This window comes from Manis javanica, chromosome 4 (assembly GCF_040802235.1).
Source record: "Manis javanica isolate MJ-LG chromosome 4, MJ_LKY, whole genome shotgun sequence".
In the NCBI taxonomy this organism is placed as follows: domain Eukaryota; kingdom Metazoa; phylum Chordata; class Mammalia; order Pholidota; family Manidae; genus Manis; species Manis javanica.
Window position 1 is genome coordinate 117,089,249 of NC_133159.1, and position 23,465 is coordinate 117,112,713.

The following is a 23,465-nucleotide window of genomic DNA, read 5'->3' on the forward strand; positions in this document are numbered from 1 at the left end:
CTGCAGTTGGACTTGCCAAGGCAGTTCTTAGAAGAGAGAACATAACGAGTACATGCTATAAGTGCACTGAATTCTTGCTTTGAGAACATGGAAGCTGCCACTTCTGGGACTCCCAGAAATAATAGGGAGGAACGTGGCAGTGGGGATGAAGGCCAAGTTATAGTACTAAATGACTAGAGCCAGAAAAATGCCATTTAATGCTGTTAACATGACCCAATTTTTACTCCTTGACTTACAAAGCCTAGGATAACATAAATTATGCACATAGATAGATATGTGCATAATGTGAACTTCAGAATCTTGAAGGCCAATGATGACTTTTTATTATTCATACCAAGTTCTACAGGAAGGTGCTGGGTAGATAACAGAGCTCTTATAGGCTCAGGGAGTGGCCTGAACATGGTCACGTAATGAGTCAGTAGCTGAGACAAGTTCTGGCAATGGGGATTTTTGTGTGTGTAGGGGTTTATGGTGCTAACTATCATATCTCAATCTTCTGTCACTTAGATTGTAGTGATGTTATTTTTATAAAAGTTAAGCCCTGTTAAATATAAAAATGTATTTTCTGTAATTCAAGAAGGATTTTCAAGATTTCCCCCCATAGTTTATAGTTCCTTATTGCAAGAAACTATCTGCTTTTCTGAATTCTGAAATACTGGCTTCTCCTTGAAGATTCTGTGCCCAGCTTCTATTGGAAAGAACAAGTGTTTTGGAGGCAGCAGGCCTGAATTAAATTCCAGTTCCTACTTTTACTCTGTAAGTCCTTAGGCAAGCTAGCTTAATCTCTGAGGCTGAGGCCCTTATTTGTAAGAAGAGGAAAGAGCCAGCTGCTAGTTCAGACCTTATCTGATTCAGCTGAGCATCAGCCCAGAGGAACTATACTACATTCTCTAACAAAACAAAAATTGGTGCCTCAGAGGTTGTGTAACTTGGGGGCCCAGTAATGTCGGCAAGAAACCAGGTTCTTTCTCTCTTGCTGGCCTACCATCCTGAACCAGTTGGTTTAGCCCCCTGGCTAGTCACTCCCAAGTTGAGAATAGTGTGACCTTCCATCAGCATGTCCAGCAAGAAAGAAGTATGAAATGGCTGATGGGTGATCCCCAGTGGATTTTATACCTGTTTTGTGATGATGTTACTTTAAGAGTGAGGTAATATATTTGGATCATGATTTTTTGGAAAGGAATAGATTTTATTTTACTTTACTTTATTTTATTTTATTTTAGTTTGTCTGTACATATGTTCTTTTTTTTATTTTGGTGTCATTAATCTACAATTATATGAGGAACATTATGTTTACTAGACTCCCTCCATCACTAAGGCCCCCCCACATATGCCATTACAGTCACTGTCCATCAGCGTAGTAAGATGCTATAGAATCACTACTTGTCTTCTCTGTGTTGTATAGCCGTCCCCGTGCCCCCACCCACATCATACATGCTAATCATAATGCCCCCTTTCTTTAATCCCCCACCTTATCATTCCCTTCCCACCCATCCTCCCCAGTCCCTTTCCCTTTGGTAACTGTTAGTCCATTCTTGGGTTCTATGAGTCTGCTGCTGTTTTGCTCCTTCAGTTTTTTTCTTTGTTCTTATACTCCACAGATGAGTGAAATCATTTGGTATTTGTCTTTCTCCGCCTGGCTTATTTCACTGAGCATAATACCCTCTAGCTCCATCCATGTTGTTGCAAATGGTAGGATCTGTTTTTTTCTTATGGCTGAGTATTATTCCATTGTGTATATGTACCACATCTTTATCCATTCATCTACTGATGGACATTAAGGTTGCTTCCATATCTTGGCTATTGTAAATAGGGCAGCGATAAACATAGGGGTGCATCTGTCTTTTTCAAACTGGAGTGCTGCATTCTTAGGGTAAATTCCTAGAAGTGGAATTCCTGGGTCAAATGGTATTTCTATTTTCCTTTTTTGAAGGAACCTCCATACTGCTTTCCACAATGGTTGAACTAATTTACATTCCCACCAGCACTGTAGAAGGGTTCCCCTTTCTCCACAACCTCGCCAACATTTGTTGTTGTTTGTCTTTTGGATGGTAGCCATCCTTACTGGTGTGAGGTGATATATCTCATTGCAGTTTTAATTTGTATTTCTCTGATGACAAGCGATGTGGAGCATCTTTTCATGTGTCTGTTGGCCATCTAAATTTCTTCTTTAGAGAACTTTCTTTTCAGCTCCTCTGACCATTTTTTAATTGGATTATTTGCTTTTTGTTTGTTGAGGTGCTTGAGCTCTTTACATATTTTGAATGTCAGCCCTTTATTGGATCTGTCATTTATGAATATACTCTCCCATACTGTAGGATACCTTTTTGTTCTATTGATGGTGTCCTTTGCTGTACAGAAGCTTTTCAGCTTGATATAGTCCCACTTGTTCATTTTTGCTTTTGTTTCCCTTGCCTGGGGAGATATGTTCATGAAGAAGTAACTCATGTTTGTGTCCATGAGATTTTCGCCTATGTTTTTTTCTAAGAGTTTTATGGTTTCATGACTTGCATTCAGATCTTTGATCCATTTCAAATTTACTTTTGTGTATGGGGTTAGACAGTGATCCAGTTTCATTCTCTTACATGTAGCTTTCCAGTTTTGCCAGCACCATCTTTTGAAGAGACTGTCATTTCCCCATTGTATGTCCATGGCTCCTTTATCGTATATTAATTGGCCATACATGTTTGGGTTAATGTTTGGAGTCTCTATTCTGTTCCACTGGTCTGTGGCTCTATTCTTGTGCCAGTACCAAATTGTCTTGATTACTGTGGCTTTGTAGTAGAGCTTAAAGTTGGGGAGTGAGATTCCCCCACTTCATTCTTTCTTCTCAGGATTGCTTTGGCTATTCGGGGTCTTTGGTGGTTCCATATGAATTTTTGAACTATTTGTTCCAGTTCATTGAAGAATGCTGTTGGTAATTTGATAGGGATTGCATCGAATCTGTATATTGCTTTGGGCAGGATGGCCATTTTGACAATATTAATTCTTCCTAATCAGGAGCATGGGATGAGTTTCCATTTGTTAGTGCCCTCTTTAATTTCTCTTAAGCGTGTCTTATAGTTTTCAGGATATAGGTCTTTCAGTGGCTTTGTTTTTTAAAAGGGTCCTTGTCTTTAGAAATACATACTGAAATATTTACTAGTGAACTAGGATGTTTAGGATTTGTTTCAGTTAACTGAGGATAGGGGGAGAAGTGGATGATGGTAGATGAAACAAGACTGACCATAAACTGATAATTGTTGAAAGTGGGTTGATAGGTACATAGAGGATCATTATAATATTTATTTCTACTTTTGCATATGTTTGAAGTTTCCATAATAAATGTTTAAAGTGAGCGCTTGATGTCATGTTGTTAAAAAATGTTTGATACTTCAGTGTTCAATAAAAATTATGAACTGTCTATTTAACCTAAAAAAAACACAAAAACATATTGAATCCCCATCCTGGATGTATTTTAACACATGTTCATTTCCTTACATTCTTATGTGCTATTTTCCCAGTCATTATACAGACAAAGTGAAAACATCTCTAATGCAAAACAATAAAATTTTGATGGCATTAAAAAAATATTATGAACTGTCTCCTAGCACAACCTTCAGGTTAAGCTCGGTCCTTAACAGTATTATGTGGAAGAAATGACTACATGTTAACATTATACATATATACATTATACATAACATAATTGTATATGTACTGGATCAGTAATCATTTAAAGAATCCTAGAAACTAAAGAATCTTTTGGTAATGTAAGCATATATGTGATTTTTTTCCAAGGTGAGTTTTTTAAATTACAAAAGCAAAAAGCAGTATGTATGTCCTTAGACCAATACAAAAAATATATGGACAGGCAAAAAAGAGCATAAGGGATATAAAATTCTTCTCACTCATACTATGCTATGTGAAATAAGTCAGACAGAGGAAGACAGATGGCATTTAATTCCACTTACATGTGGAATCTAAAACAAACAAACAAACAAAACAGAAATAGATTCATGAACACAGAGAACAGACTGGTGATTGCCATGGGGGAGAGGAGTAAGGAGGTGTGTGAAATAGGTGAAGGGGATAAAGAGGTACAAACATCCAATTACAAAATAAATTAGTCATGGGGATGAAAAGTATAGCATAGGGAATATAGTCAACAATGTAATAACTTTTAACAGATGTTAACTACCCATATTGTGGTCAACATTTAGTAATGTATTTGGTTGTCAAATCACTATGTTGTATACCTAAAACCAATATAATATTGTCTAACAACTGTATCTCAACTGAAAAAAAATCTTACAGAGCCACTTTTAATCAGAGTATTTAAGGTTCAAAACCCTTCCTGCTTATCTGGGTATTTATATCCAGATGTTTTTTGTTTGTTTGTATACAAAAATTAAGAATTACATTCTTAATATATGTACCATTCTGCTTTATAACTTAATATGTCTGACACAGTGTTTTGGAGACTAGATATGACATCCTTGTGTGGCTGTATCATAATTTATTTAATTAGGCCCTTGTGTTTAAACATTGAAGGATTTTTCCCCAGCTTTTTGATATTGCACACAGAAGGGAAACAATGAACAATTGTTAAGATCACAAACTCTGGGGTTAAATGGCAGGGATACTATGCATAAAAAAATGAATGTAGCAGGGCTGGGACAGCTCTCCTTAGAAAGGCTGCTTGCAAGGATTGCGCTTGGCTGCAATCTGGGATCTTGGATTTTGGGGCGGTTTCCACCACCCCACATGACAAGAGTGGCTCCCTGTGCCCCAAATGTGTGCACAAACACTGGTTTATGCTGAACACCTGCTCTTCTTCAGGAAGTCTGGAATTTTGTTAGGTGCTAGGCAAGAGGATTGCCTGTGTGTCCAGCCCCCATTAAAAATAGGGGGAACTGAGTCTTTAGAGAGCAGCATTATACTTGTAAGGTGACAGCTTGTTGCTGGAGGAATTAAACACACCCTGTATGACACCCCTGGGAGAAAATTCTTGGAAGCTTGCATCTGGTTTCCTTTGCCCTTTACCCCATGGGCCCTTTCCCTTTCTTTTATCCTTTCACTGCAGTAAATCATCGCAATGAGTACAACTACATGCTGAGCCCTTTAGGCCCTCCTAATGAATCTCTGGAACCTGGGGGTGACCTAGGGGATGCCTGACACAGGTTCAAATCCTGGCTCTGCCACTTTACAACTGAGTAATCTTGAGCAAGTCACTTACCTCTCTGCCATTTCCTAATCTTTGGGTTAAAAAATAGTTTCATGTTGGTGGATTTTGGTAAGGAATTAAATAACTTAAAATATATAAAGTAGGGGAAGATGGCAGCATGAGTAGTTCAGAGGAAATCTCCTCCCCAAAACATAAATTTATGAAAATACAATAAACACAACTATTCCTAAAAGAGACACCAGCAGATGCAGTACAACAGCCAGGATACATCTACATCTGTGAGAACTCAACATCACATGAAGGGGGTAAGATACAAGCTGCAGCCAAGTGGGACCTGAATGCTCCCCCACCCCAGAACCCGGTGGGAAGAAAGGAGTCAGAATGTGGAGGGAGTGAAAGCCCAGGACTGCTATACAACCAGCTCTAGAAATCTGCACCTGGAGCGCACAGATACAACGTGCATGGGGTGCTGGATATTAGAGAAGCGGAAAAGCAAAACCTGTGGGCAGGTCCCTGCGACCGACGCCCCTGAGATAATAGAAAAGCAAGTGCTTTCTGTAAGTCTTAAAGAGACAGGGACCTCATAACTGGACAAAGTCGTCCCGGCACACTTAGCCAGCAGCTGGAAATCCCGGGGAATCTTAGGCACCCTAAACCCCGGGGAGGCAGAGCAGCTCTGAAGCCCCTCATGACACTAAGCAGTCTGCCAGTCATTTCTCCAACTTACACGGACCCCAACACACTGGCCCAGTAGTGGGAGAGTGGCAGCGCGTGCCAGGGGCAGTGGAGCTGGAAGGGACCGGGAGCAGATTGCGTGCACCAATGACGCCAGAGGGGACCAGGAGAGGCTTGTGTGAGCCCGCAGCGGTGGCGACCGAACAGCCTGGGTGCAGCTCGCGCACACTGGCGGCAGTGGAGCCAGAGGAGCCTGGTAGGGGCCCACACGGGAGAGCCCCACATGCACCTGCAACAGAGGCAGAGGGAGCAGGCGAGCTCCCAGCAGCCGACTGGAATCCCAGTCCAATGCACAGCCATCCAGGCTAGACCCAAAGGCCACTGCTGGCACACAGGTGCCCAGCAGGGGCACCGCTACCATGGAGGAGCGCACCTGGCATGCCTGCCACTCCCCGCAGGGCTCCGTGCTGCTAAGACAGAGACCCCGCCCACAGCAGCTTAGGGGACTAACCCAGTGGCTGCTCCAGGAGTGCGGGTAACCGACACAGGCAGTGGAGAAGGGCAAGGCATCCAGCAAGCAGGGAAGGACTTTCTTCTCCAAGCTGACACACCCTCAATCTGCCTACAGCCACCGCTATCACCATGGAAAGGCAAAAAAATTTAGTCCAGTCCAAGACAGTTCAGACAACACCTGAGAGAGGAGCTGCAGAGACAGACCTAACCAGTCTACCTGAAAAAGAATTCAAAATAAAAATCATAAACATGCTGACAGAGCTGCAGAGAAATATGCAAGAGCTAAGGGATGAAGTCCAGAGGGAGATTACAGACATCTGGAGGGAGATTACAGAAATGAAACAATCTCCTGAAGGATTTATAAGCAGAATGGATAAGATGCAAGAGGCCATTGATGGAACAGAAACCAGAGAACAGGAACGCATAGAAGCTGACATAGAGAGAGATAAAAGGATCTCCAGGAATGAAACAATATTAAGAGAACTGTGTGACCAATCCAAAAGGAACAATATCCACATTATAGGGGTACCAGAAGAAGAAGAGAGAGAAAAAGGGATAGAAAGTGTCTTTGAAGAAATAATTGCTGAGAACTTCCCCAAACTGGGGGAGGAAATAGTTGCTCAGACTATGGAGGCACACAGAACTCCCGAGAGATGGGACCCAAGGAGGACAACACCAAGACACATAATAATTAAAATAGCAAAGATCAAGGACAGCGACAGAGTATTAAAGGCAGCCAGAGAGAGAAAAAAGGTCACCTACAAAGAAAAACCCATCAGGCTATCATCAGACTTCTCAACAGAAACCCTACAGGCCAGAAGAGAATGGCATGATATATTTAATGCAATGAAACAGAAGGTCCTTGAACCAAGGATACCGTATCCAGCACAATTATCATTTAAATATGAAGGAGGGATTAAACAATTCCCAGACAAGCAGAAGTTGAAGGAATTTGCCTCCCACAAACCACCTCTACAGGGTATCTTAGACGGACTGCTCTAGATGGGAGCACTCCTAAAAAGAGCACAGAACAAAACACCCAACATATGAACAAGGGAGGAGGAGGAATAAGAAGGGAGAGAAATAATCATCAGACTGTGTTTATAATAGCTCAATAAGTGAGGTAAGTTAGACAGTAAGGTAGTAAACAAGCTAACCTTGAACCTTTGGTAACCATGAATCTAAAGCCTGCAATGGCAATAAGTACATATCTTTCAATAATCACCCTAAATGTAAATGGATTGAATGCACCAATCAAAAGACAAAGACACAGAGTAATAGAATGGATGAAAAAGCAAGACCCATCTATATGCTGCTTACAAGAGACGCACCTCAAACCCAAAGACATATATGACTAAAAGTGAAGGGATGGAAAAAGATATTTCATGCAAACAACAGGGAGAAAAAAGCAGGTGTTACAGTACTAGTATCAGACAAAATAGACTTCAAAATAAAGAAAGTAACAAGAGATAAAGAAGGACATTACATAATGATAAAGGGCTCAGTCCAACGAGAGGATATAACCATTATAAATATATATGCACCCAATACAGGAGCACCAGCATATGTGAAACAAATACTAACAAAATTAAAGGAGGAAATAGAAAGCAATGCATTCATTTTGGGAGACTTCAACACACCACTCACTCCAAAGGATAGATCCACCAGACAGAAAATAAGTAAGGACACAGAGGCACTGAACAACAGATGGACCTAATGGACATCTATAGAACTCTACATCCAAAAGCAACAGGATACACATTCTTCTCAAGTGCACATGGAACATTCTCCAGAATAGACCACATACTAGGCCACAAAAAGAGCCTCAGTAAATTCCAAAAGATTGAAATCCTACCAACCAACTTTTCAGACCACAAAGGTATAAAACTAGAAATAAATTGTACCAAGAAAGCAAAAAGGCTCACAAACACATGGAGACTTAACAACATGCTCCTAAATAATCAATGGATCAACGACCAAATTAAAATGGAGATCCAGCAATGTATGGAAACAAATGACAACAACAACACAAAGCCCCAACTTCTGTGGGACACAGCAAAAGCAGTCTTAAGAGGAAAGTATACAGCAATCCAGGCATATTTAAAGAAGGAAGAACAATCCCAAATGAATAGTCTAATGTCACAATTATTGAAATTGGAAAAAGAAGAACAAATGAGGCCTAAGGTCAGCAGATGGAGGGACATAATAAAGATCAGAGAAGAAATAAATAAAATTAAGAAGAATAAAACAATAGAAAAAATCAATGAAACCAAGGGCTGGTTCTTTGAGAAAATAAACAAAATAGATAAGCCTCTAGCCAGACTTACTAAGAGAAAAAAAGAGTCAACACACATCAACAGAATCAGAAATGAGAAAGGAAAAATCATGATGGACCCCAAAGAAATACAAAGAATTATTAGAGAATACTATGAAAACCTATATGCTAACAAGCTGGAAAACCTAGGAGAAATGGACAAATTCCTAGAAAAATACAACCTTCCAAGACTGACCCAGAAAGAAACAGAAAATCTAAACAGACCAATTACCAGCAACGAAATTGAATCAGTAATCCAAAAACTACCCAAGAACAAAACCCTGGGCCAGATGGATTTACCTTGGAATTTTATCAGACATACAGAGAAGACATAATACCTATTCTCCTTATAGTTTTCCAAAAAATAGAAGAGGAGGGAACACTCCCAAGCTCATTCTATGAAGCAACGTCACCCTAGTACCAAAACCAGGCAAAGACCCCACCAAAAAAGAAAACTACAGACCAATATCCCTGATGAACGTAGATGCAAAAATACTCAAAAAAATACTAGCAAACCGAATTAAAAAATACATCAAGAGGATCATACACCATGACCAATTGGGATTCATCCCAGGGATGCAAGGATGGTACAACATTCAAAAATCCATCAACATCATCCACCACATCAACAAAAAGAAAGACAAAAACCACATGATCATCTCCATAGATGCTGAAAACGCATTCGACAAAATTCAACATCCATTCGTGATAAAAACTCTCAACAAAATGGGCATAGAGGGGAAGTACCTCAACGTAATAAAGGCCATATATGATAAACCCACAGCTAACATCATATTGAACAGCAAGAGGCTGAAAGGTTTTCCTCTGAGATCCGGAATAAGACAGGGATGCCCACTCTCCCCACTGTTATTCAACATAGTACTGGAGGTCCTAGCCATGGCAATTAGACAAAACAAAGAAATACAAGGAATCCAGATTGGTAAAGAAGAAATCAAACTGTCACTATTTGCAGATGACATGATATTGTACATAAAAACCCTAAAGACTCCACTGCAAAACTACTAGAACTAATATCAGAATTCAGCAAAGTTGCAGGATACAAAATTAACACACAGAAATCTGTAGCTTTCTTATAAACTGACAATGACCTAATAGAAAGAGAAATCAGAAAAAGAATTCCATTCACAATTGCATCAAAAAGAAAACAATACCTAGGAATAAACCTAACCAAGGAAGTGAAAGACCTATACCCTGAAAACTACAAGACACTCTTAAGAGAAATTAAAGAGGACACTAACAAATGGAAACTCATCCCATGCTCCTGACTAGGAAGAATTAATATTGTCAAAATGGCCATCCTGCCCAAAGCAATATACAGATTCGATGCAATCCCTATCAAATTACCAACAGCATTCTTCAATGAACTGGAACAAATAGTTCAAAAATTCATATGGAACCACCAAAGACCCCGAATAGCCAAAACAATCCTGAGGAGGAAGAATAAAGTTGGGGGGATCTCACTCCCCAACTTCAAGCTCTACTACAAAGCCACAGTAATCAAGACAATTTGGTACTGGCACAAGAATAGAGCCACAGACCAGTGGAACAGAATAGAGACTCCAAACATTAACCCAAACATATATGGCCAATTAATATACGATAAAGGAGCCATGGACATACAATGGGGAAATGACAGTCTCTTCAAAAGATGGTGCTGGCAAAACTGGAAAGCTACATGTAAGAGAATGAAACTGGATCACTGTCTAACCCCATACACAAAAGTAAATTCAAAATGGATCAAAGACCTGAATGTAAGTCATGAAACCATAAAACTCTTAGAAAAAAACATAGGCAAAAATATCATGGACATAAACATGAGTGACTTCTTCATGAACATATCTCCCCGGGCAAGGGAAACAAAAGCAAAAATAACAAGTGGGACTATATCAAGCTAAAAAGCTTCTGTACAGCAAAGGACACCATCAATAGAACAAAAAGGTATCCTACAGTATGGGAGAGTATATTCATAAATGACAGATCCAATAAAGGGCTGACATTCAAGATATGTAAAGAGCTCAAGCACCTCAACAAACAAAAAGCAAATAATCCAATTAAAAATTGGGCAGAGGATCTGAATAGACAGTTCTCTAAAGAAGAAATCCAGATGGCCAACAGACACATGAAAAGATGCTCCACATCGCTAATCATCAGAGAAATGCAAAATTAAAACCACAATGAGATATCACCTCACACCAGTAAGGATCGCCATCATCCAAAAGACAAACAACAGCAAATGTTGACGAGGATGTGGAGAAAGGGGAACCCTCCTACAGTGCTGGTGGGAATGTAAATTAGTTCAACCATTGTGGAAAGCAGTATGGAGGTTCCTCCAAAAAAGGAAAATAGAAATACCATTTGACCCAGGAATTCCACTTCTAGGAATTTACCCTAAGAATGCAGCACTCCAGTTTGAAAAAGACAGATGCACCCCTATGTTTATCGCTGCACTATTTACAATAGCCAAGATAAGGAAGCAACCTAAATGTCCATCAGTAGATGAATGGATAAAGATGTGGTACATATACACAATTGAATATTACTCAGCCATAAGGAAAAAACAGATCCTGCCATTCACAACAACATGGATGGAGCTGGAGGGTATTATGCTCAGTGAAGTAGGCCAGGCAGAGAAAGACAAGTACCAAATGATTTCACTCATATGTGGAGTATAAGAACAAAAGAAAACTGAAGGAACAAAACAGCAGCAGAAGCACAGAACCCAAGAATGGACTAACAGTTACCAAAGGGAAAGGGACTGGGGAGAATGGGTGGGAAGGGAGGGATAAGTGTGGAAAAAAAAGAAAGGGGGCATTACGATTAACATGTGTAGTGTGGGTGGGGGCACAGGGAGGGCTGTGCAACACATAGAAGTGAAGTAGTGATTTACAGCATCTTACTATGCAGATGGACAGTGACTGTGAAGGCGTATGTGGGGGTGGCTTGGTGAAGGGGGGAGCCTAGTAAACATAATGTTCTTCATGTAATTGAAGATTAATGATACAAAAAAAAAAGAACCCTGAAAAAAAAAAATATATATGTGTGTGTGTGTGTGTGTGTGTGTATATATATATATATATATATATATATATATATATATAAAGTACTAGAATAGTCCTGGCATGTAATTATTTCCCAATAAATGTTCAAAATTATTATCCCGGAAGCCAGATGTTTATGTAAATTTGTAATTATTTCTTCTGAATATATTCCTAGAAGAATTGTTGGGTTGAAGTATATGCATTCTTCTATTTTTTTTGTTTTCGTTTGTTCTAAATTAAGAAATAAAATATGTTGTTGTTAAGGCATTAGAGATAACTTGTTATAGAAAAGAAAGCTCTCTGTAACCCTGTTTCTTCAGATATAGTAATTTGAAGTAATTTGCTACATATATGTCCAACTGTATTTCTACGTATACTAATATGGACAATATCACATAGTATTTTTTAATAAAAATGGGACCAAGTGCATATTAATTTATTGTAGATTCCTGAATGTTAGAGGGTCCTTATATTCTATGAAGGTTCCTAAATACCTTTAGTCTTCCTTAATTAACATTTCAAATTCAGATGAAATGGAAGATATAAAATTTTAATGACTAATTCAATTTAGTTATAACTTTACATTTGAAAGCAGCACAGTATATAAAATACAGTAATTTAGAATTACATTGTTGCTTTTTTTAAAGCAAGCATCATGCACATCTTTGACATCAGTGTTAACCATCACCATGAGAGCCATTTTTGAGGTTAGTTAACACCATACTCTATTGCTACCTGTTGCTCGAGATAAGCAGACTTTGATGCCACTGGAAATTTCATCCTATTCACATAACTTTCAGGCTGTTGGTTTTCATTTGTCCAATGTGTGTGATTGCCACAATCTGACTTCTCACTGTGTTGCTTTTAAAGTTATCTTTAAAAGATTTGTTCACAGTGATGTCTAATACTTAAAATTGTGAGGTTATGCTTTCAAGAATACTTACTGAGTATGTTAAATTTCTCTACCTCCTTTTAAATGGTTTTATCAGATAACCTCTATCAGCATCTAAAACATCACTGATCAGGGTGGTTTCAGCACATCTCCCTTAAACAGTGTTTTAATATTGATTGGATCCTGTTTCTTTTTTAAAAATATTTTCAGACAGTTGGGGAAATTTAAAAATGGATTACATACTATATAGTATTTTGAAAATATTATTTTTCTTAGGTGTGATAATGGTATTGTAGGAGAGTACTGTAGGCCATCATGCAGGAAATATTTAGAGGTGAAGTGTCCTGGTGTCTTGGTGTGTATGACATACTTTCAAATGATTCAATGAAAAGAAAAATGGAAAGGAATAGAGATAAAAAGCAAATGTGGTAAAATATTTACAATTAGTTAATGTAAATGACGGCTACATAAGGGTATTCATTATAATGTTCTCTCCACACTTTTCTATGAATTTGAAATGTTCAAAATGAAAAGTTGGACAATAAAGGAAGGCTTTTTTCCCCTTCAGTATTATAAAAATATTCATCCATGTTTACTTCTGGGACTTGTATATTTTCATATTTTATAATTAAATTTATATTGAACTGGAATTTATTTTTGACAAAGAGATACAGATCTCACTTATTTGAAGAACAATTTTATATTAAATTCTTTTAAATCTGTTTTTTTGGGAATTTCCATTCTGCTATTAACACACTGTTTTTCTTATGTAAATATTTATTCTTCTTCCAAATTTTCTTAGATTTTTCCAGTAGCTTTACCCTTCCAGGTAAATTTTGAAATAAATACTTCAAGTTCATGATTAATCTGAATTTTGTTAAAATTGTAGATTAATTTGGGAGGACTTGACATTCTAATATTTTGTCTTCTCATTTCAATAACATAGGATTTCTCTGGACAGCAAAGAATCCTTCAGAAGTTCAAATAATCATCACAGAGTCATTTTGTTTATTTGAAAAGTTAGCATTTTAATTACATTATGGAGTAGACAAAATATATTATTTACTTCACTTACTATATGTTAGATACTAGGGATACAAAGATGATGAAGACAGCATCACTGCCACTCAAAGAACTCACAGTCCTATAAAGGAAAATGGCTAAAATAATGTGGTTCTAGGTATTTACAAGCTTCAGAAGTACCATGAGGGAGAGAATATTTAATCCCAGCTGGGATGGGTAGGTTTATGAGAGAATTGAATTTAAATGATGAATAGGCATTTTCCAGGCAGCCAGGCTATAGAAGAGCATCAACGCAGAGAGACTATAGCAGATATAAAATCATAGTGGTCTGAAACAATAGAGTGTGGTCAGGGCACCTCAACTGGCTTCATGTTGCTGGAATATAAAGTGAAAGGGTGTACTTTTGAAAGATGAGGGTAGAATAATAAGGGTGGAGGTGGGATGCAAGATTATGAAGGGTCTTTGTATACCACACAGAAGAAATGGGGAATTCATTGTAAAGGCAGAGGGAAGCCAGGGGGAGCTTTTAAGCAGAGGTGTGCTATAGTTGGATTTACATTTTTGATAATTCGGAGGAGTGATTTGAGCAGTAACAAAACTGGAAGCATCAAGTGAATCGGAAGCTAATGCTAATTCATCCTTATATGAATTAAAGGCCTGAATTAAACAAGTGCCAGCAAAGACAAGAGAGGCATGATTTGAAAAATATTTAAGAAGATAAAATACGCAGGACTTGACTACATATTTTGGACCAAAAACAGAGCTAAGGACTCCAGGATGTACCTTGGGCTGGTGTCTTACTTGTCCAGTTTTCATTTAAAAAAATGTGTTAATTGCTTAACATATTATGGGATTAATAAGCATCAGTCAGTTTCCAAAACTCTTTGGATAGGTATGTAACTGTTCTGTAAATTGAAGTTGTATCACTGTTACAGTCTTCACAAACTCAGTCTTTATGTGTCATTCCATAAATATGTTGGGAAGTCAACCATCTTTTCTGGGGTTGTTTTTCACCTTTTAAGAGGGGAGTTGAACTTGATTTTGCATGCATTTCTGCTCTAAAATCATACTATGCAATTTATTTTCCTTATTTTCTATGGGCTCAGTGTTGTACTGCGTTCTGTAGGTTACAGAAATGGAACCATGACTCCTGTCTCTGACAAATTAGTTTTATTGGAGAAACCGACTCATGGGCCTACTACTGAAAGAAAGTAATGTGTAAGAGTTGATTTGCTTCTGGCACAGGCTATAAATTTGTTCATTCCTTCCTTCTTTCCTTCCTTGTTCTCCAGAAGCTTGCAGTCTGTGGAGAGACGATAGACCAGTAAATATAAATACATAGTATACTAAATGATGATAAGTGTCATGCAGGTCAACAAAGCAGGGAAGAGTATGTGAAGAGGGTTAACTATTTGATGTGGTGTGACAAGAGAAACCCCTCTTAAATGCAATGACATTTGACCAGAGACCTAGGGAGAGAGAGAGACACTGGACTATGTGGTGCCTGTAACGTAGGAATGTGGGGCAACAGCTTTCTAGGCAGAGGGAACAAAGGCCCTATGTGGGAGCATGCTTGATTTATTTGAGGAATTGCAAGGAGGCCAGTGTAGCAAAAGCAATGTGAGGGGGAAAATGAGTCCACTGATGGAGGGAGGGGAAGATGACTCAGGGCATTGTAGTCCATTGTGAGGGCTGTGGCTTTTCCTCTGAGACAGAAAGCCATTGGAGCATTGTAAATGGAAGGCGTGGTATGATTTGACCTAGGTTTAAGGAGCATTGCTCTGTTATGTGAAGATTAGGCTATAAAGAGTCAGGGACAGAAGAAGGGAGACTAATTAGGAGGCAGTTGCAATACTCCTGGCAGGAGATGACCATGGCCTGGACCAGGTGGTAGCAGTGGAACTGGTGAGAAGTGCTGAGATATGATGGCATTTATGATATGTATATTCTGACATATTCCATTTATGTAGATGGAGAAGACTATATGAGATATCTGTGGAAGAAAATCATGAATTAGCTGTGTTACAATTAAACTGGATATGCCAAAAGGCATCTAAGAGGAGGTGTCAAGAAGATAGTTGGATAAATGAGTCGGGTTCAGAAACAGGGACCAGCCCCAAGATAGATGGTATTTTAAAGCCATTAAATTGCTTGCCATGGCTAAATTAAAGAAGAAATACCTAAGTTGGTTAGAGATGACTGAGCTTTAGGGCACCTCAGGGTCTAGAGGTCGAGATAAGGAGAAACCAACAAAAGGGACTGAGAAGACGCAGCCAGGGCTGGGAGCAGAAAGCCTGGAGAATGAGGTCCGAGAGGCCAAGGAATACACACTGCTTTGAGGAGCTGCGGGTGATCGATGGTGCCCTAGAACTGACAATTGGCCATCAAGTGATGCAGGAGATAGAAATGGTCATTCCACTAGTGATTTTACTAGTCCTAAATATTTTTCACTGCAAGATTTAGTTAGTTCCAAGTGTTTTCACTGTAAAATCAACTATGAAAGTCGTTCAGGCTAATTTCCGTAAGTTAGTCATTTCTAATAGCAAACAGTTACCGTTTAGGGTCGGTATGAATTTTTATTACCAGCGGCAACCTTCATTGTGGATAACGGGCAAGTCTTTGTTAGAGCGTTTTCTTCCCTTCCTACCCTTGAGTTGCTTGTTCCCTCATTCACACCCCAAAAGACTTAGGAACCGCCTGTCCGGCGCCAAATCCGAGGCTTTTCTTCAACTGAAACCTCTCATTTCTCGCTCACAGTATTTTGCCCTTCCTGTGGCGTTTGGCTTCAATCTCTCCGCGTGGGACTTTTCCGGCCGGCGTGTTCTGCGGCACCTCTCGGCGTCTGCGCGGAGAGGCCTGAAGTCGGTCAGCTGGAGCGTCCCTCCCACTCCTGGGAGGAGCCCTTGGGAGGCTTAGCCGCGATATGCGGATGAGGTGGGCGGGCAGTATGCAGATGAGGTGGGTGGGCCGTGCTGGCGAGCGCTATGCAGATGATGGGCGGGGCCCGGGGCCCGCCCGCGCGGGTGAGGAGCCGCTGCTCCGGCGGCCGCCGGGAACTGGAAGGCGCCCGGCCTTTTCTTTGACTGGAGCGGACCCGCCGGACGCAGCTGCCTCGCCAGCTGGAGCCGGCGTGAGGCGCAGCACGGCGGACCCCTTGGTCGAGGCCGCCAGCCGGCCGCTGCCCGAGCCGCCGGAGCATGGGCAACCACTCGGGGCGGCCCGAGGACCCCGAACCAGGTCTGTGCGGTGGGCGGGAGTCGCGCCGCGCCCCCTCCGCGCCGGGCGCCCTTCCCCCACCCGCCTTTGGGGCAGCGGCCGCCGCGCTGCCCGCGGGCGCCGAGGGGGCGAGGAAAGGTGAAGTTCCCGGGGTGTGATTCCTGCCTTTGGAATGCGCTGGTGGGGTTGTGAAATTACCTGTGCCTGTTCCGCGACAAGGAAATGCCACTCACTCTAAACACGTCCCTAGGAGCCCGAGTCCGTCCGGACCGGCGAGCGGCGCGGGAAGGAGCCTGCTCCGGGACCTGGAGCGCGCGGGCCGGGCGATGCAGAGGGGTCCAGAGGCGGGCTCCTCCGTACACATTGCAGGGTGGAATCCGAGTTGCCGCCTAGACAGGTTCACATTTGCCGTGTGCAGGCATTTCTTGCAGACTTGCAGGGCATTTGCAACGAAAAGTGTGGCCTGGCCGTCGTTTTCTGGTTCACTGTCCATTTTGCAGTGCATCATTTGCCTGTCACACACTTTCTGGAGTCCCGTGGAAGGTGGTACCCCCTCAGCAGATCTGTTGCTCATCCTCAGACCTAGGGCTCGATTGTGACTGTTTACTACCCAAAATAGTCTGTGCTTATTCTGGGTACCCAGAACTTTTCTCCGTTTATCAAATTTTTATCTCAGAAATTAAGCTACCATGGGGGAGAGTCAGCTGGGCTTCAGTTTTCTTCTGGTGGATCTTCCTGCTTTCCATCACAGATTCAGATGTGATCACCAAGGCGTTGTGTTTAAAAACAAAGCAGAACATTGCTGTTCTGTTTCATGAAGCAAATGGAATTTAATTTAGTTTCAAAAATTGGCTGATTGGTGACCTACTGCTGGACTCTTGGAATGGCAGGTGACGTGTATATATTTCTGTGACACAGAACTCAAATTTTTCAAGGGAGCAATTTTTAAATTTTAATTTAAATTTTAAATTTTTAATTTCAATGAGGAAATTGAGGCTTTGAGAAGTGGAGTGACTTGTGTAAGTGACTTTCCCCTTGCACTGAGAGCCTGGCTGCAGTTAAAACCTCAGTCCATTACTCCTTACTCACCTTCCTTTCAGTCCTCTGCTGCCTGTCCTGGCAGCCCAGCCAGGCAGACTTAGGCCATATCCTTGGGGCTGGGCCCAGGTGAGTACTCCCTGGCGGTTGTGGTACAACAACCAGGATAGAAAATTTTGCCACACAGGTATATCGTGAAGGAAAATTTTTAGATGTGGGGATTCTGCATAAATTACACGGGGTAACTTGCTAAATTACATAGTCTTTCTAAACTTCTTTGGGCTGAATGACCAATATTTGCAAAATAATGCCCTTGCCATAACAGCTCTGTGATAAACTGTTAGGTAAAGGGTGCGTAGCATTTTAAAAACATCTTTCAACTACACAACGACCCCGGTATTGTGAGAATTTCTGTGTACCCTTGCCTTGGTGTCAAAATTGTGAAGAGACTGTCCCCCTTGTTAGAGCTTTTGCATTATTTGGGTGCTTGTGTTCCAGTTTCCAAGTGACCTTGCTTTTTAAAGTGCTCTAATGCATAGCAGATGAAAAGGATGCTTTTATGCCAGTGACTAATTTTATTCCATTTTTCAGAGTGCATATAATGTCTGAATGGGAACTCAGTCCGATTTGCTACAAGATACCTGATTAGGGTATCTTAGGAAAGACACTAAATGCTAGACTGTTGTTGCCTGAAAGTTTATGTGTAATTTTAACTGGTCTCTTAATGCTGTGGTGAAATACTATAGGAAGTATTAGTGAGATCTTGCATATTAGTTTTGTTAAAGATTAACGTGTCTTAAGTCAGCTGTACCATGAGGGCTGGGATGAGGTGGGGTGTCCCACTGGCCGTTGTGGGTATTGGAGTAGAATCAGATCACATGCTTCAGTGGGTCATCAGAGCAAGAGGCCCAAAGATGAGTAGTAGAGGTAACGGGGAAACAGGCTGGATGAGGCAAGAGCAACACCCAAGTCTACTTTACTACATTCCTGTATCGTGTCCATTATGTCCTTAGAGATACATACTATTGAACAGAGTTAGGAATGAGAGAAGTTAGAGCATAACACTGAGAGAGACAAAGTGGGTGCAGAGCAGCACTGGGCCAGGAAATCTTTAGGCCATGATGCAGATCCAACACTTAGGAGAGGAAAAGGGAGAGGATTGGGCAGAGAGCCTCAGAGATGCACATCTGGAGAAGGTGTGGCCAACCGAGTGGGAGCTCTGGAGCCCATTACCCATCGGATGAGTCCCAGGATGAGCAGACATGGCCAGCCCCTGGTCCTCTTGCTGTGGCCTGTCACTGGGAAGAATGGGCCTTCGCTCAAAAGTCAAGTGGAGTCCTGGGATCCTGGTGGTGGATCAGCAAACAGCTGGAGGAGTCAGCTAACCATGGTCCTTGTAGCTGAACACCTGTTCTTTCCTGAATAGAGATCCAAGTGGCATACCTCACAGCTGACTTCAGCAGGACCTCAGTTGCTTAGACAGGGTGGGCCTGTTTAAAGGGTAAATGAGGTAAAATCCCTATCTCAGATTCCCCCAACTCAGGCTTAAAAGGGCTAGAATTGCCCCCATCTCTTCCAGGTGGAAGCATCTTGTCCTCTGTGGGGCACGCCTGAGGCAGAAGGCAGGTTCTCAACTACTGCTTCTTTTCTAGCCCTGGAATTGGTCACTGTGGCCACCGGATTCCTCTTTTGTGGGTGGGTCCTCTGAGTTGGGTCATTGTGACTTGCGGTATTGCAGGATCAACAAGAGAAATGGATCAAGTAAAAGACGTGAAAATGTGCGTGAATGAGGGCAGCCAGAATCAGAATGTGTTGCTGCTCACATCTTTTACATCTTAGAAGGTCCCAGTTAATAGTCCTTCAGTTTCCAACCAGATTGTCAGTGCCCCTCAGAGAGGGCTCTGGGCATAGTAGTGCTGGTTGTGCACTGTTCAAATGCATTTGGGTATAAAGGGATGAGTGGACCTGGTGGGAATGTATCAGTCAGAGGAAGAAGGGATGCCATTTTACAGTTTTGCCTTTTTATATTCACACAAAAGTTCCCAATATGCCAAGGGAGGCCTTAGTAGAAAGTGAGCTGAGAAAGGCTTTCCCCAGTCTCACTACCAGCTGGTATTTGCTTACTGTTTACTTTAAATTTGCATGTATGTGTTCTAAACAGTGAATACAGATGACATGAAACAAAAGCAAAAGCTTCTCCCTATACCCCCTCAGGTCTCACTCTATATTAGTTTTAGTTAAGGCTAAAACTTGTTAAAGACAAATCCCAAAATAGCCTCTTAAGACAATAGGTTGATTTCTCCCCCACGTCACAGTCTAGGTGAGTTGGGGGCAGTCCACAGTTGTTACCTACTCTGACTGGTGAGCATTCATCTTCAGGGTCTGGCTCCCAAGTTGCATGGGATCTGCCAGTAGTCAGGAGAAGAGAGAGAATTTGGACGATCGTGCAGGAGCTTTTACAGGTCAGTCCTGGAAGTGGTGCGCCTTCCACCCAAGCCTACTGGCCAGCCTCAGTCATGCGTGGCTGGGTGTAGAGGGACTTGATGGTGTTGCTGCGGAGTGCCAAGCAGAAGCAAAGGACAGCATGGATGTTGGTGAAACTGTCTATCCAGACATGATAGCCAGTCTCAGCCCCATTTGTGTCAATATTTTATGAACAAAATTCTAATCAGAAAAATGGAAGGACTATGTACTAAACACCTGTATGTCCACCATCTAGGCTCTACAACAAATATTTTGCTCCATTTGCTTTATTCATATATCTATCCATCTATTCATTCCTTTATCATCTACCAGTCTATCTTATTTTTTGGTGCATTTCTAAGAAATGGTGGCTGTCTATAATTTCATGTAATGTGCTATACCTGTAGTGTTTCTTGAGTTATTAGCTCTCAAGGCTATCTACTAATGCTTACCGTGCAAGTTGAGAAATTGTGTGTTTTTACAACCCTGTCCCTCTCCTTCTGATTTCCTGTAAGACACACTTAAATTTTCTAAATCTCTTGTTAGTACAGTAGAATGCTAATGGTGGAATACATATAGTGAGTATACAGCTCACTGTAAAATTCTTTCAACTTTGCTATATGAAATTTTCATTTAAAAAACTGAAAAAACTCTAAGGAAAACTTCTATTGTTTATTACCTGTATTTTTTGGCTAACCAACCAAATGGGTCCTTGCCTAAGTAAATGAGGATATAATTGTAATTTCTTCTGTCTTTTCCCCAGCATTCTCAACGCCCTTTTCTGGTCTGTCCCTCAACATTTTAACATGGATAGAATGTTCTGTCCCATAATAGTATCATTAAATCTTCTATGCATTATTTACAGATTAATTCTAAAAATTGAAAACCAATCCATGTTTAAGATATGAGGATCCCATATGTATTGTTTACTGGAGAACCAGGTAGTGTGTTAGGTTTATTAGAGAAGAAAATGTGATCTTACATTAAGTTGTGATCCATGACAAACAATGTTACTTTAAAAGAAAAATGGAAGGATTGTAAGGAGATTGGAAAAGAGTTGGTACATGAATTAAAATTATTTTAAAGTTATCTTAACATGCTTCTATCCTATTTTCAAGCTTCTCTATTTCTTGATTATTGTAGATAATTCATTTTCTTCTTGAAGACAGAAAGCACAGTGATTAAGAGTTTGGGTTCTGGAGCCCAGTTCAAATCCCAGATTTGCCACTTTCTAGCTCTTGAGACTTTGGGCAAGTGATTTAAGGTCTTTGAGTCTCAGTTTTTTCATCTAGAAAAAGGGGTAGTTGTCATAGGGTTGTCATGGTAATTAATAGGTTGAAACAGATGAAGGGGTTAAAACAGACTGACATGTAGGAAGTGCCCAGTGAGCTTTAGTTATTACTATTCTTAACCTTCCGACTTAAAGTTTTATAGTTAGGCTTGTTGCCTCTGGTACTATTTCTCTCTTGGATTATCTCACTACTTACTGGGTCCTTTTATTCTTTTTTGCATTCCTTTTGCTTTGGCTGGAGTATTTCCTGTGATCCTCTATGTTGCCAAACTTTTATATAGTCTATCATCTCTATATTCAACTTTTCCTTACAGTTTTCCTATTGACGTTTTAAATTTCATCAACTGTGTGTTTTGTCTCCAAAATATTTTTCATCCTCTTTTATCTTACTCACCAGTTTGGAGTTTGGGGTTATGGGGGGAGTGGAATTTGTTGATGTCTTGAGCAAATGAGTTAAAGGCTTCTGTTGTCATTGGATTTAGATTTCAAGGATTCATCTAAGTTTTTATGGTATTCACTAGGAGAAGAATATAGTATGCATTTTTCTCAGATGTGTTTTGTAGAGGAATTTCAGAGCAACTAGTGTTCCGAGAGACATACTTTGGAAAATGTGACCTTTTAGGATTTAAAAATATGTATATATGTGTGTGTGTGTGTGTGTGTGTGTATACATATATATAAAAGATTAACAGTGATACATAGTAAAAAAGATAAGATCAAATGTATCTGTTACTATAATAAATATGAATGAGTTCAACTCCAGTAAAAAAGAGTCCCTTCCTCTAGGTTAAGACAGAAAACAAAATATATATGCTGCACAAAAACATATTCAGATGATATTTGATTTTAAAAATTAAGACTCCTAGACTTGTGAATACCAAAAGAACAGTTCTTTAAGCTTTCAAGTTCAGCATCTTGTATTCTATTTATAAGCCCAGTAAAATTTAATAATTACTTTTTAAGTAGATCTTTGATTAATACTCATTCCTGTTAACAAACTTGGCTAATAAATTTTAAATATTTTAAATTGTGATTTATTTTAATATGTCTAGGTTCCTATTAGGGTCTAACTGACAAGTTTTTTTAAGTCTTGTAAATTTAATATTTATAAGTGATTCTTATAAATATTATATATATAAACAAACAATAGTGATTCTCAAGTCCTCTTGTATATTCCAAAACACAAATTCTCTCTTTATGTGTGTGTATACATAGATGCATACTTTAAAATTACTCAATTTTACATTTTAGATTAGAATCACAAGGCTGATCTGTAAATCTTAACTGGTCCAATTCTCTTAAACATTAAATGTATAATTGCAAAATGCACATATTTCTTAATATATAATACTATTACTGCTTGCTTAATTCTAAGTATTTTTAAGTTCTTAAATATTTTCTTTCTTAAAAATACTTTTCTACTTGATTCTGAATCTTTCTAGGATTAAAAAATTGTTTGTTAAAGTATTTTATTCCAAATCATGTTGGAATTTTATCCCATATAATTTTGAGGGTTACCCTACCAGTTCACTTAGGTTTTTTAACCAGTTGAGATCACTGGCAGGGACAAGGACAGGATTCTTACCCTAGACTCCAAATATCAACTGGAACCCTTTTGCTATAGTTGGAGCATATTCTTAAGCATATTTGGTTTGAGCATACACAGAAATAATCTATGCATAATAAATTTTCTCAGCCTTTATCTGAAGATATCTATATTTTGCCCTCATCCTTATTCATAGTTTGCCTGGGTATAGAATTCAGGCTCAAAATCTTGGTAATCTCTCTGTCACAGTGACTTCAAACCTTGAAAAGAT

General features: G+C 40.0%; 1 protein-coding gene across 16 annotated transcripts in view; it reads left to right on the forward strand.

The window, feature by feature from the left end:
- Nucleotides 1-23,465, forward strand: part of SPECC1 (sperm antigen with calponin homology and coiled-coil domains 1) — a 292,535-nt gene that overhangs the window by 115,819 nt on the left and 153,251 nt on the right. The window contains exon 1 of one of the 16 annotated variants that reach the window (XM_037013016.2): nt 16,632-16,877. The exons of the other annotated variants lie outside the window; for them this stretch is intronic. Coding sequence (XP_036868911.2) covers nt 16,838-16,877 — 40 coding nt within the window. The 5' untranslated portion in view covers nt 16,632-16,837. Of the gene's footprint in view, nt 1-16,631; nt 16,878-23,465 lie in introns of those variants that run through there. 16 annotated transcript variants of the gene reach the window in all.